The 12312-nt window shown below is 50.7% G+C and overlaps 1 protein-coding gene across 5 annotated transcripts in view; it reads left to right on the forward strand.

Moving 5' to 3' along the window:
• Nucleotides 1-12312, forward strand: part of STARD10 (StAR related lipid transfer domain containing 10) — a 56887-nt gene that overhangs the window by 41658 nt on the left and 2917 nt on the right. For all 5 annotated transcript variants that reach the window (XM_030917461.1, XM_030917462.1, XM_030917463.1 and 2 more), the window contains 3 exons: nt 10521-10668; nt 11283-11386; nt 12051-12168. In XM_030917461.1, the coding sequence (XP_030773321.1) occupies nt 10521-10668; nt 11283-11386; nt 12051-12168 (370 nt within the window). The remainder of the gene's footprint in view (nt 1-10520; nt 10669-11282; nt 11387-12050; nt 12169-12312) is intronic.

Here is a 12312-nt window from a genome sequence, read left to right on the forward strand (position 1 = left end):
GGTGGTGATATTCAGGTTGTTCTCCAGTATAATTTGCTAATTGCAAATTCAATAATATACTCATGAATATTGTAACATAACATTTTTTCGTATTTTATATTTTTTTCCTGAGTATAAATTTGTAGTCCTGGGATTCTGGGAACTGAATTGAAAAATACATTTTTGGTGGGGTACAGTGGCTCACACCTGCAATCCCAGCACTTTGAGAGGCTGAGGTAGGAGGATCACTTAAGCCCAGGAATTTGAAACCAGCTCGGGCAACATGATGAAACCCCATCTCTACAAAAAATACAAAAATTAGCCGGGCGTGGTGGTGCACACCTGTAGTCCCAGCTCCTGGGACAGTGAACTGTGATCACTGCAGTGAACCAAGAAAGAAAGAAAGATAAATTTCTTTTTAAATCATTTTTATGATTTAAAAAGTATTTGCCAAATTATTTTCTAGAATAATGGAACCAATTTTTGCTGCCACTGTGTAACAGTTTTACCATATCTTCATAAGCAGTGAGTACCTCATAAGCAGTGAGTATTTTATATATTTTTGGTAATTGACTGAGCATAAATTGGTACCTCAGTACAATCTTACTTTACTTTTCTTTGACTGTCAGGACTATTAAAGATCTTAAAGCAAGTCCCAGAATCTCCCCTGAACCTGTCTCTTGGTATTTCTGAAGCCTCATGCCTCCACCTCCCAGCCCTTTACCCCTTTTTAAGAGGATGATGGCAGAAGTAGTAATAGTAGTTGTCCTTGTGTTATAGAGATCTACAAGAGTTCAGGGATTTTCATGGCTGCACCTCTTTGGGAATTATACAGATGCACGGAGGGCCACGGACCAGGGCTCCAGCAGTCTAAAAGTCAGAGAAGCCCACACAGGCTCAGCCTCTTTGTTGGCTTACCTGCCTATCCCTCCATTCAGGAACAGCTCCTTACTGAGCGCTTGCTATAGGCCAGGCCCCCTACAAGGCATGGAGGATGCCAAGATGAGCAAGGGGCCGCAGCATTACAGGCAAATGAATGCATGACAATGCGAGCTGAGAAGGGAGCTGCTGGGGGTCTAGGAGACAAGGAACGGTGGCCTCCAGCCCATCCTGGAGAGTTTAGGGATAGGGCAGGCTGCCTGGACAGGGGGCAGCCGGGCTGAAGTTTGAAGACATATTGAAGACATAATAGGAAGGGAGCCAGTGAGAGAAAGTCCTGGGAAAGCATTCTGGGCAGCGCTGGAGGAGGAGGTGCCTCAGCACCCCTCATGACAGCACTGAGCAGACCTCTCTCCTTCCCCTCTTCCCCTGAACCCTCAGGTCTGTGCCCTGGAACAGCTCTTGGGATTTTTTGGGGGCCGGGGGGAGTGTAAAGTGAAGGGTCTTGGGGGTCTCCATTTTGGGGACCCCAGAAACCCAGAGGCAAGGGGCAGGTGCTCCATCAGCTTGGCCTGATGCTTGCCTTGTGGGGACCTCAGGGAAGGGCACAGTGGAGGCCCCTGAAGCCAGCAGGTGGTGAGTGGGTCCTGGGAGGAGAAGCCGGAGCAGAAAGGGCAGAGGAGCACTGGTGCTGGGGCTCGGACCTGCTGTGTGCTGTGGGCCAGGCTTTGCATCTCTCAGAGCCTCCTCTCCTGGTCCAGCATGGTGAGGGCAGGGCCTGGCTGTGGGCTGTGAGGGTGAAGGGGACATTTGTGCAGGGCCCTGGTGTGAGAGAGCTGCCCACCCTCTCCCTATGAACTCATGCTGTGGAGGGATTTTGGCATTTTTGTTATTTTAAACTTTGTTCCTTGTTGTCCCTGTATGTCCTGTCCTTTGGGGATTAGTGGGAGGTGTTCCCCCAGGGCAGGGCCTGAGAAATCAGGGAAAGTTGCTGGGGCCTGGGGCTGGAGGAGGGGCAGCTACTGCCAAGGGCTTTAGGGACCAGTCTCATCTAACCCTTACAGGACCACTCTGAGGAGAGGATTATCCCTGCTTGACAGATGAGATGCTGGCACTCAGAGTCCTTTCCCAAGCCAAGTCCACACAGCTGGGACATGGCAGGGCAGAGGTCTGTCTGACACAGATGGACCAGTACTGCTGTATGAACTCTGGGCGTGCAGGCGACAGGGGCTTCAGGTTTGGAGCCCCAGCACTGGGTTCTGGAAAATCTGGAGCTTGGGTCAGGAACTTTGGACGAAGAATCTGTGGGCTCTGCCTCCCTGGTCAGCAAGGCCTCTGAGTCCAGAGCACTGCATTATAACCATCAACTAAGGCAGCCTCCAGTTGCCAGGGTGTTTTGTTTTAGCTGGGCCAGTCCTGCCCCTTGGTGAAGGTAGCAGAAAGTCTTGACACTGTAGGGTCAGTCACACCTGGACTCTGGTTCTCTGCTTCACTACTGTTAGCTGTGTGGATTGTACCTCCCTGGGCCTCAGTTTCAGCATCTGTAAAATGGGGGCGATGCTTCCCTCTGGGGTGTTGGAAGGGTCAGAGGCAATATCTGCAAAGGATGCAGCTCTGTGCCCTTGACAGCTGGCAGAGGTGGTTTGAGCTAAATTTCAGCCCCTGTGGGGTCCATGGTCCAGGTGCTCCTGTCTCCTTTGCAGGGTGCTGAATGGTCAGTGATTTGGAGCAATGGTAATGGTTATTGAGGTTGGGACTATTGTTCAGGGCTGTGATTGATTTGATACTTTGTGCTCCACTCCATCAGGAACTCTTCCTCTCATTTGAATATGGTTCTGTTGGGAAAGGGTGATTTGCTTAACAGTTACTCCTGTCACAAAACTATCTGCTGAAATGCAGTGTATGGAGAAGTTAGCACAGCCTGTAGGATATTTCAGAGCCCAGCTGAAGCCAGGTTTCCCCAGCGGTCACCTGAAGGGTTCTGAGTAAATAGATCATTTCCTGGGTTCCTAGGACTTTGGGATAATCTGTGTGCCCCACATATTCCATGGGCAAGGATATTGGCATCCTGCTATGTAAGGTCTTGGAGGGAGGACTAGCCTTGGGTCTACCTATCTGTGTGTCTGTTTGCTTGTAACTGCCTGGGCCTTTGGCTCTCAAGGCCAGGACACAGCTCCATGGAGGGGACCTGACTTCCTTTCCCATCTCAGGTCAACCATCTCCCTGGGTCTTGGGAGAGACTGCTGCCCCTCCCTGGAGTGGAGAGTCCACCTTCTCTAATGCTCAGCACTGGCAAGGCATCCCAGAGAACACAGGCAGGGGGTGGGAGAGAGGTAAGGGGTAGAGTGAGACACAGCTTGGGCACTAGACCCTGGACTGTACTTGTTTGTTTAACCCTCCAGGCCTTTGCACCACTGGTCCCCCTGCTGAAATGCCCTTCCCTGCCCCTCAGTGGCTCAGGGCCTTATCCTTTTGGGCTTAGGCGCAGTCTACCATGCAGTTCATGTGCATTCCCCTCTCCTAGCCCTGCTCATGCTGTCTTGAGGTTTTGTGTCCCTGTCCCTTACCACTCTACTTGGTGGGACCTCTTTGGGGCAGGGCTCAGGTCCGGTTCACCTCCGGTCTCCCACCACCCAGTTGCACACAGGTCTGGCACACAACAGGCTTCAGAGAATGGTGAAAGGATGAATGGAAGGGCAGGGCAGGGTGAGGCATGGGAGGCACCCAGGGTGCATAGTATCAGCAGACACCTGCAAGTGCAGCCTAGTCCTGGCCATGTGGAAGGGTGCATGGCTACTCATGGAAACCTGCTGGAATAATAATAGCTACTGTTTTTTTTTTTTTTTTTTTTTTTTTTTTTTTAAGACTAGTCAAATGCAGTAGTGAGAAGGGGGAAAACAGTAGAACAAGGAGTTCGATCTGTAACTTGCTGTGAATAATCAATGGAGATCACTCACTACATTTGGACCAGCCAATAGCTACTTTTCTTTTCTTTTCTTTTCTTTTCTTTTTTTTTTTTTTTGAGACAGTCTCACTCTATCACCCAGGCTGGAGTACAGTGGTGCAATCTCAGCTTACTGAAGCCTCCTCCTTCTGGGTTTAAGTGATTCTCATGTCTCAGCCTTCCGAGTAGGGATTACAGGTATGTGCCACCATGCCTGGCTATTTTTTTTTTTTTTTTTTTTTTTGTATTTTTAGTAGAGACAGGTTTTCACCATGTTAGTCAGGCTGGTCTCGAACTCCTGACCTCAAATGATCTGCCCGCCTCGGCCTCCCAAAGTGCTGGGATTACAGGTGTGAACCACTATGCTCGGCCTATTTTTGAGTATTTACTGTGCGCTAGGATATTACATGTGTTATCTCATTTAATCACAACATCCCCACAAGATAGCTGCTATTATTATTTCCATTTTTCACATGAGGAAATGAAGACTCCTAAGCGTTAACTCTCAGTGCCCAGGAGACAGAGCTGGGATTGAGCCTGGGATTGCCAGCCTCAAAGCCTGTGTGGGTCTTTCCTGCTCCTTGCTTGTCCAGTCCCTTCTGACCATGGCTTCGTGGGAACTGGGGAGCTGTGGAGTGTAGTGCTGGCCCAGGGGTTCTGGGCAATCCTGGTTTTTCACCTTGAGAACTTGAGGGGGTTTGGAGAGTGGAGTGCCGGGGACATAGCCTGTAGTTTCTGTGGCGTCACTTGCTCCCCCAGCCTCAGTTTTCTTTTTTCTTTTCTTTTCTTTTCTTTTTTTTGTTTTTGAGACAGAGTTCCGCTGTTGTTGCCCAGGCTGGAGTGCAATAGCGCAATTTCGGCTCACTGTAACCTCCTCCTCCTGGGTTCAAGCGATTCTCCTGCCTCTGCCTCCTGAGTAGCTGGGATTACAAGCATGTGCTACTACCCCGGCTATTTTTGTATTTTTAGTAGAGACGGGGTTTCTTCACGTTGGTCAGGCTGGTCTTGAACTCCCGACCTAAGGTGATCTGCCTGCCTCGGCTTCCCAAAGTATTGGGATTACAGGTGTGAGCCACTGCGCCCGCTGGTCTCGGTTTTCTCAACTGTAATACTGCTGAATGTTGGGGTCCCTGCTGTCGCCAGGTTTTAAACGCACTCAAGCCCAGCATGGCTCCTTGGTGAAGCAACCTCCCTTGGGTTCCTGTTTCTGGGGGGAGTTTCTCGGGGGGAGGGCAAGCCAAGATGGCCTACCAGGCAACACCTGACGGGCAACACCTGGTGTGGACACTCACTCACCCAGGGCCTAATAGCTGTGGGCCCGCCCACCTGGTGCTCTCCAGAGACTCAGCCCTACCCCACCACCTGTCCCTTCCCAAGCCTCTTAGAATTACACCTTTGGGGCGTGGCCACCACCACCAGCAGGAACAATGATGGATGTAATTTCTTCTGCTTAGCGCAGCAGTGCTGCCTGCTGGGGGCTGTGGAAAGGGCATGAGCCAGGCCGGGGGGAGGGGGGACGCCTGTGGACACTTGCCTGACCCCCACGACCCGGCCTGCCTCAGTTTCTTCACCTGTGCTGCCACAGCAAAGGTTCTTACCCTCTGGACAGCAGCCTTCCTCCACAAGAGTCTGCCACTAGCCTGGGAAACCTTTGAAGTTTCTCTATAAGATAAAGTGCTACTCAGAGTTTACACTGAGTAACTAGTCTGTCTTGCGGCTCTGCATGCTCCGCCCACTGTCCTCTGTCCCAGAGGTGGGTCTTTGGCCTATGGAGCCACAACAGCCCTGCTCTGGAAGGAAGATGGGGCAGCATGGGTCCCTTCACAGTGTGCATTCAGCTGCTTTGCAGCTGGGCCTTGGGGGCACTGAGCCTGGCTGGGGAAGAGGCAGTCCCCGGTTGGATTCTAACCCAGGAAGCAGAGTTTTGTTGTCACTGCCCCTCCATACACTCATGGTCCAGGATACCATGTTTGAAGATTTGCAAAGCCAACTAGCATCCAAATTTGGATTTAGAGAAATTCTGGTTTCCTCAGAAGCCACACTTGAGTGCTCTTTGATGGTTAAGAGGACAGGAAGATCCGATTTTGAGTACCTGCTGGGCTGCTTTCAGGCTCTATGATCTGGGCAAGTTGCTGAATCTCCCAAGCTTCAGTTTTCTATGTTGCAGTTCAGGAATGATAACAGCGACCACCAGCTAGGTTTGGGGTGAAGAATGAGCACGTGTTGAATGTCTGGGGCAGTGCCTGGAGCTCCCTGTGGCCGCTGAGGAGGCTGTTTGGATGCTAGTGATGATGCTGGATCCGGCCTCTGTCTTCTTCAACCCCTTTTCTCACCATCGCGTTCCTCCCATCAGTCTGTTCCTTCATTCATTCACTCAGTTACTCACATCTCATTAGTGTCCTCCGGCTAATGTAGTTCTCTCTGTGACTCTCATGATCCTGACACTTACAGGCCAATTATTTTGTAAAGTGAGACAAGCCCTCTTTCTGGGTTTGTCTGAGGTTCCCTTGTGTTTCTATTTATGTTATGTCTCTGTGGCAGAGGTAGCACAGAAGTGATACCTATATTCCCCTTACCGCATCCTACCAGGCAACACCTGATGGCAACTTGTCCTGTGATTCATGATATTCCCTTTGATCACTTGATTAAGGTGCTATCTGCCAGGCTTCTCTACTATGAAGTGACTCATTTTCTCTTTGTAATTAGTAAGTATTTTGATGGGAAGTTACTTTGAAACTATGTAAATCCCCCATTCCTCATCAAACATTCCATTTATTTGTTTATTCATACCTGTATAGACTTTGATTTCCTATTTTATTCAATGGAGTATCATTGGTTATGGTCATTATTGAGCTTAATACGCAGCTTATCTCAGGTTGTGCCCGTGGTAGGGTGACCAACTGTCCTAGCTTGCCTGGGACTGAGGGATTTCCCAGGATGTGAGACTTGCAGTGGTAAAACTGGGGAAGTCCTGGGTAAACCTTGAAGAGTTGGCCACTCTGCCAGGGGCAGAGCCCTTCAAGCTGGTTCCGGTGTCCAAAATCTCTATCAGTAAGTATGTGCTTACTTCCTGGCACAAGAAGATGTTCCATGCTCATCTTATACTTTCTCTGACCCAGCCCTGGAATCACCCATTTTTCCAAGAAGACCTAGAACCAGGGACCTTTTGAGTCATAGGCTATACCACACCATGGAGACTGAGCCAGATGGAACTCATTCACTGCCCACAGGCCACACTCTCGCCTCCCTCTGCACCTTGGCTGGCTGTTCTGTCTGCCAGGGGCACTTGGCAAACATCTACCTCCTGCACTGAGATTCTCCATGAAGCCTAATCCTCCTACCCAGCCCATGGAGATGACCTCCTTCTTATGCCCCCACTGAGCACTTTAGGGCACCTCCCCATTTCCAAGGTGGGCTCCTCCTTTCACTGCAGACCTCTCAAAGACAGGCCTCGGACTCATCTCTGACTCTTCTGGGCTCAGTACAGGGCTGGAGCTGGGGGCTGCTGATTAAATGGTTGGATCTAGTCCTGCCCCATTATACAGCAGAAAGGTAAATGGGGTAGAGAGGGAAGGTGAATTGTTTAGGGTCACACAGACAGTATTGCAGTCTCGAGTCTGTCCTTGAACCTTGGTTTTCTTAATTCTATAATGGGGCCAATATCCCAGAGCGCTGCTGTAAGAATAAAATAATATGTATAAAACACTTAGTATAGTACCTGGCACATGGTGGGTGTACCTGTCAGTATTGCTGGGGGACCTTTTGAAATTGTTTTCATTATTTCAGAAGCAATACTATACATGTTAGATAATAAGAAATACAGACAAGTGGCCAGGCACGGTGACTCATGCCTGTAATCCAAGGACTTTGGGAGGCTGAGGCAGGTGGATCACCTGAGGTCAGGAGTTTGAGACCAGCCTGGCCAACATGGTGAAACCCTGTCTGTACTAAAAATACAAAAATTAGCCGGGCGTGATGGCAGATGCCTATAATCCTAGCTGTTCAGGAGGCTGAGGCAGAAGAATCACTTGAACCCGGGAGGCGGAGGTTGCGGTGAACCAAGATCGCCCCATTGCACTCCACCCTGGGCAACAAAAGCGAAACTCCGTCTTAAAAAAAAAAAGAAAAGAAAAAGAAAAAGAAATACAGATAAGCAAAATGAAACCATCACATTCCTATCATTTAGAGATCTCCACTGTTAACACCTTAGCAATTGTGCCTCCTGAGCTTCCTCTATGCATATATTTTTTTCCCCCAGTTGAGGTTATGCTGCCTTTTTTTTTTTTTTTTTTTTTTTTTTTTTTTGAGATGCAGTCTTGCTCTGTCACCCAGGCTGGAGTGCAACAGCATGATCTCGGCTCACTGACACCTCCACCTCCCAGGTTCAGGCGATTCTCCTGCCTCAGCCTCCTGAGTAGCTGGGATTACAGTTGTGCGCCACCACGCCCAGCTAATTTTTGTATTTTTAGTAGAGATGGGTTTCACCATGTTGGCCAGGCTGGTCTCAAACTCCTGACCCCAAGTGATCTGCCTGTCTCAGCCTCCCAAAGTGCTGGGATTACAGTTATGAGCCACCGTGCCCGGCCTATTTTGTAACCTTTTTTTAGGGAGCAGTCTCTACCATTTTGTTTCAGTGCACCTGATACTCTGATCACGTTCACATTTCTCCAGTTGTCCCAAAAATCCCCTTTATAGATGCTGTGTCCAAATCAGTTTGCAATCCAGAGACACACTTTACATGTGGTTGTCATCTCCTGCAAGTCAGTCCCACCCAGCCCCTTCGCTGACATTGACTGGTAGAAGAGCTTGGGCCAGCAGCCCCGCAGAATGATTCACTATCTGGCTCTGTCTGGTTGCATTCTCATGTGGTGTCACTTAGCTCGTTCCTCTGTCCTCTGTATTTTCTGTAAACTGAAGTTATATCCAAGGCTTGGTGGGTTTCTTGGTGCCTAGCCAGCCGGCATTGGTGTGTCCTTCCTGTGGCATCCCACCACCATTAGTGGGGCCAAGGCCTATTTTGGGATGAGGGGAAGACAGTGTGACCTCTCCCTCATATGTTTGCTTGTCTCCTCTTGTGAGTGGAAAGTATTATGTGAGGGTTCCCTTGGCACTGTCTAAATACCATTTCTGGGAGATCTTTTTAAACTAAACAAGAAAACTTGTCCATTTGCTGAGAGGAACTTGATCTTGGGGATAGGGCACTTGAGGGAAAAAAAAAATCACAGAACAAGGACATTGAGTTTCATCTCACTGAGTGCAAACCTAGGGAAACCTGTTCTGTTTTTACTTGCTTTCCAGACATGTGATCTGGGTTAAATCCTAGCTCTGCTACTTACCAGCTGAGTGACATTGGGTGAGTTACTTAACCTCTTTGAACCTTAAGTTCCTCCTTGAATTTCCTATCTGGCAGAGTTGTTGTTGGGGGCGGGGGGTTAAATAAAACAAGGTGCCCTTGGCCATCTTCTACCCAGATGGAAAGCTCTTTGAGGGCAAGGCTAATACATAGTAAGAAATCCAGGCTGGGCGCAGCGGCTCATGCCTGTAATCCCAGCACTTTGGGAGGCCGAGGTGGGTGGATCACGAGGTCAGGAGTTAGAGACCAGCCTGGCCAACATGGTGAAACCCCATCTCTACTAAAAATACAAAAAATTAGCCGGGAGTGGTGGCAGGTGCCGGTAATCCCAGCTACTCGGGAGCCCGAGGCAGGAGAATCCTTTGAAACCGGAAGGCAGAGTTTGCAGTGAGCTGAGATCACGCCACTGTACTCCAGCCTGGGCAACAAGAGCAAAACTCCGCCTCAATGAAAGAAAGAAAGAGAGAGGGCAGGGGAGGGGAGGGGAGGGCAGGGGAGGGCAGGGGAGGGGAGGGGAGGGGAGGGGAGGGCAGGGGAGGGGAGAGAAATCCAGGCCGGGCGTGGTGGCTGACACCTGTAACCCCAGAACTTTGGGAGGCCAAGGCGGATGGATCACAAGGTCGAGAGATTGAGACCATTCTGGCCAACATGGTGAAATACCGTCTCTACTAAAAATACAAAAATTAGCTGGGCACATGCCTGTAATCCCAGCTACTCCGGAGGCTGAGGTAGGAGAATCACTTGAAGCTGGGAGGCAGAGGTTGCAGTGAGCCGAGATCACGCCATTGCACTCAAGCCTGGGTGACAGGAACGAAACTCCATCTCAAAAAAATAAAAATAAAAAAAGAAATCCAAAGATGTTTGTTGAAGGAAAACAAACAAACCCACAAATAGGAGGACAGGTGGTATGGCCGGGTGATAAGTACCAAGGAGGAAACAAATCATCCACTGGGCATTTGATTTTCATTTATGCTTTTTCATTTAACATGTAGCCATTCCAGGCTCCATGCTGAAGCAACCATGAGCCTCTGCCCACGAGGAGCTCACAGGGGTCTGGGTGGGCACAGACATAGAGATTCATTGTGTGGGAGCCCAGAAGTTCTGGCTGGGAAGGCTTCCTGGAGGAGGAGACTGGACTGAGTTGGGGGAGATGGTCTCTGGATACAGAGGCTGTCTCCTGGCACAGGTGGCTTTTTGGTGAGCTGGACAGGGCTTGTGGCAAGAAGGAAGTCCATGCTGGCTTCAGAGGCCCCTGTTCTTCGCTGTCCTCGTTCTCTTCTTCCCCCTCTGCCTGTCTGCCTTCTGGTCCCCTGGCCAAGGCTCTGAGCCCCGTATGATCCTGACAACCCATGTATCTGTCTGCAGTGCCGGATGGAGTGCCGTGATGTGCCAGCCGAGACACTCTACGACGTCCTACACGACATTGAGTACCGCAAGAAATGGGACAGCAACGTCATTGAGACTTTTGACATCGCCCGCTTGACAGTCAACGCTGATGTGGGCTATTACTCCTGTGAGCAGGCGTAGCACGCTGATCCCAGTCCCCCTGGCCTCCATCCAGGCCTCCCACCAAGCCTTCTCCTCCCTCCTCCCTCCTCTCTCCTCCCTCCTGTGGTCACTCACATGACCAAGCTGCTCAGAGACTTGAGTGCTGAGAGATAGAACTGACCTCTCTGTCCACTCCTAGACCCTTAGGCACACACCCATACACTCACAAATACATATGCACTCACATGTTCATGTATATACACACACACATACGCATACACTCAATCAGGTACACAAGCCCCACCCACATGCCACATAGTCCCGGGCACACATTTTCATGCACACTCATACTGTTTTTCTCTTGTACACTCACGTTCACATAAACAAACCAGCCAGGCCAACAAGGTAAGGGCTATGTGAGGTTGTGAGGAGCAGGGCTGGCTGGAGACAGTAGGGACAGGTCTTGCCCTGTCTTTTTTCTGGCTCCAGCTGTGGGACTGTGGTCTGGGAGGGAGGTGCATCTTTGCACTGGAGAGCTGGCAGTTAATTAGGCATCCCTGCATCTCTGGCCTCTGCCACACCCTCCCTTGTAGGCAGATGGGCCAGTGGTCTGGCTGAACTGTCCCTTGCCCTCCACAGGGAGGTGTCCTAAGCCCCTGAAGAACCGTGATGTCATCACCCTCCGCTCCTGGCTCCCCATGGGCGCTGATTACATCATTATGAACTACTCAGTCAAACATCCCGTGAGTCAACCTGCCTTCCCTGCGGCGGAGCAGGGGAGAGGGTCAGGCAGCGCAAGGCTGAGGCTGCCACCGTGACTTCCATGTGACTTCGGGCAGGCATAGGCCCACTGGCCCTCAGTTTCCTTCCTGTACAGTGAGGATAATGGCTCTTGTCTCCCTGCTGCGTCTCTTGAGCAGATCAGGAGAGGACAGTGTGGCCACCTCTGTGGCGCGTGGGTGGGATGGGCTGACTTCGATTGGTTGGGCTCTGGGACAGGGAAATGAGGAACAAGAGGTGGGAGGCAGGGTCCTCTGGTCCTCCCTGAGGCTGAGCCACCTTGATCTCCCCGGGCAAGGACAGGCAGGTATAGCTGGCCTGGGCAAGGGTGAGTGTGTGTGTCTGTGAGTGCCCGTATGTGCTCATGAGCCCTGAGCCCAGACTGGGGGCTTTTCCGAGGGGAACACGGAAAGCTTCAAGAGGGGCTAGGATGACCTAATCTGGTTCTTCCCTTTCTCTGCACCCAGAATCAGGCCTGATCTGGAACAGATGTCATGACATGTGAATTAACTGTGTGTGTGTGCGCGTGCGCTCATGCACGTGCATGGGTGCATGTTTGGGTATACTCACAAAAACATCTTCTTTGCCCCTACCCCGAGTCTCACCTCCCTGTGCCTTTGTCCCCAGAAATACCCACCTCGGAAAGACTTGGTCCGAGCTGTGTCCATCCAGACGGGCTACCTCATCCAGAGCACGGGGCCTAAGAGCTGCGTCATCACTTACCTGGCCCAGGTGGACCCCAAAGGTGAGGGCTTGGCCCTGGCAGCTTATTATGGGATCCTTCCCTATACCACAGGGGTGGGGCCTGATCTACTAGGGATCCAGAAGGGCATCTGTTAGGAGCTGTTTTGCATTTTGGGGCATCTCCATCCAAAGCCTTCATTGAACC

The sequence above is a fragment of the Rhinopithecus roxellana genome, chromosome 15 (assembly GCF_007565055.1).
Source record: "Rhinopithecus roxellana isolate Shanxi Qingling chromosome 15, ASM756505v1, whole genome shotgun sequence".
Lineage (NCBI taxonomy): Eukaryota > Metazoa > Chordata > Mammalia > Primates > Cercopithecidae > Rhinopithecus > Rhinopithecus roxellana.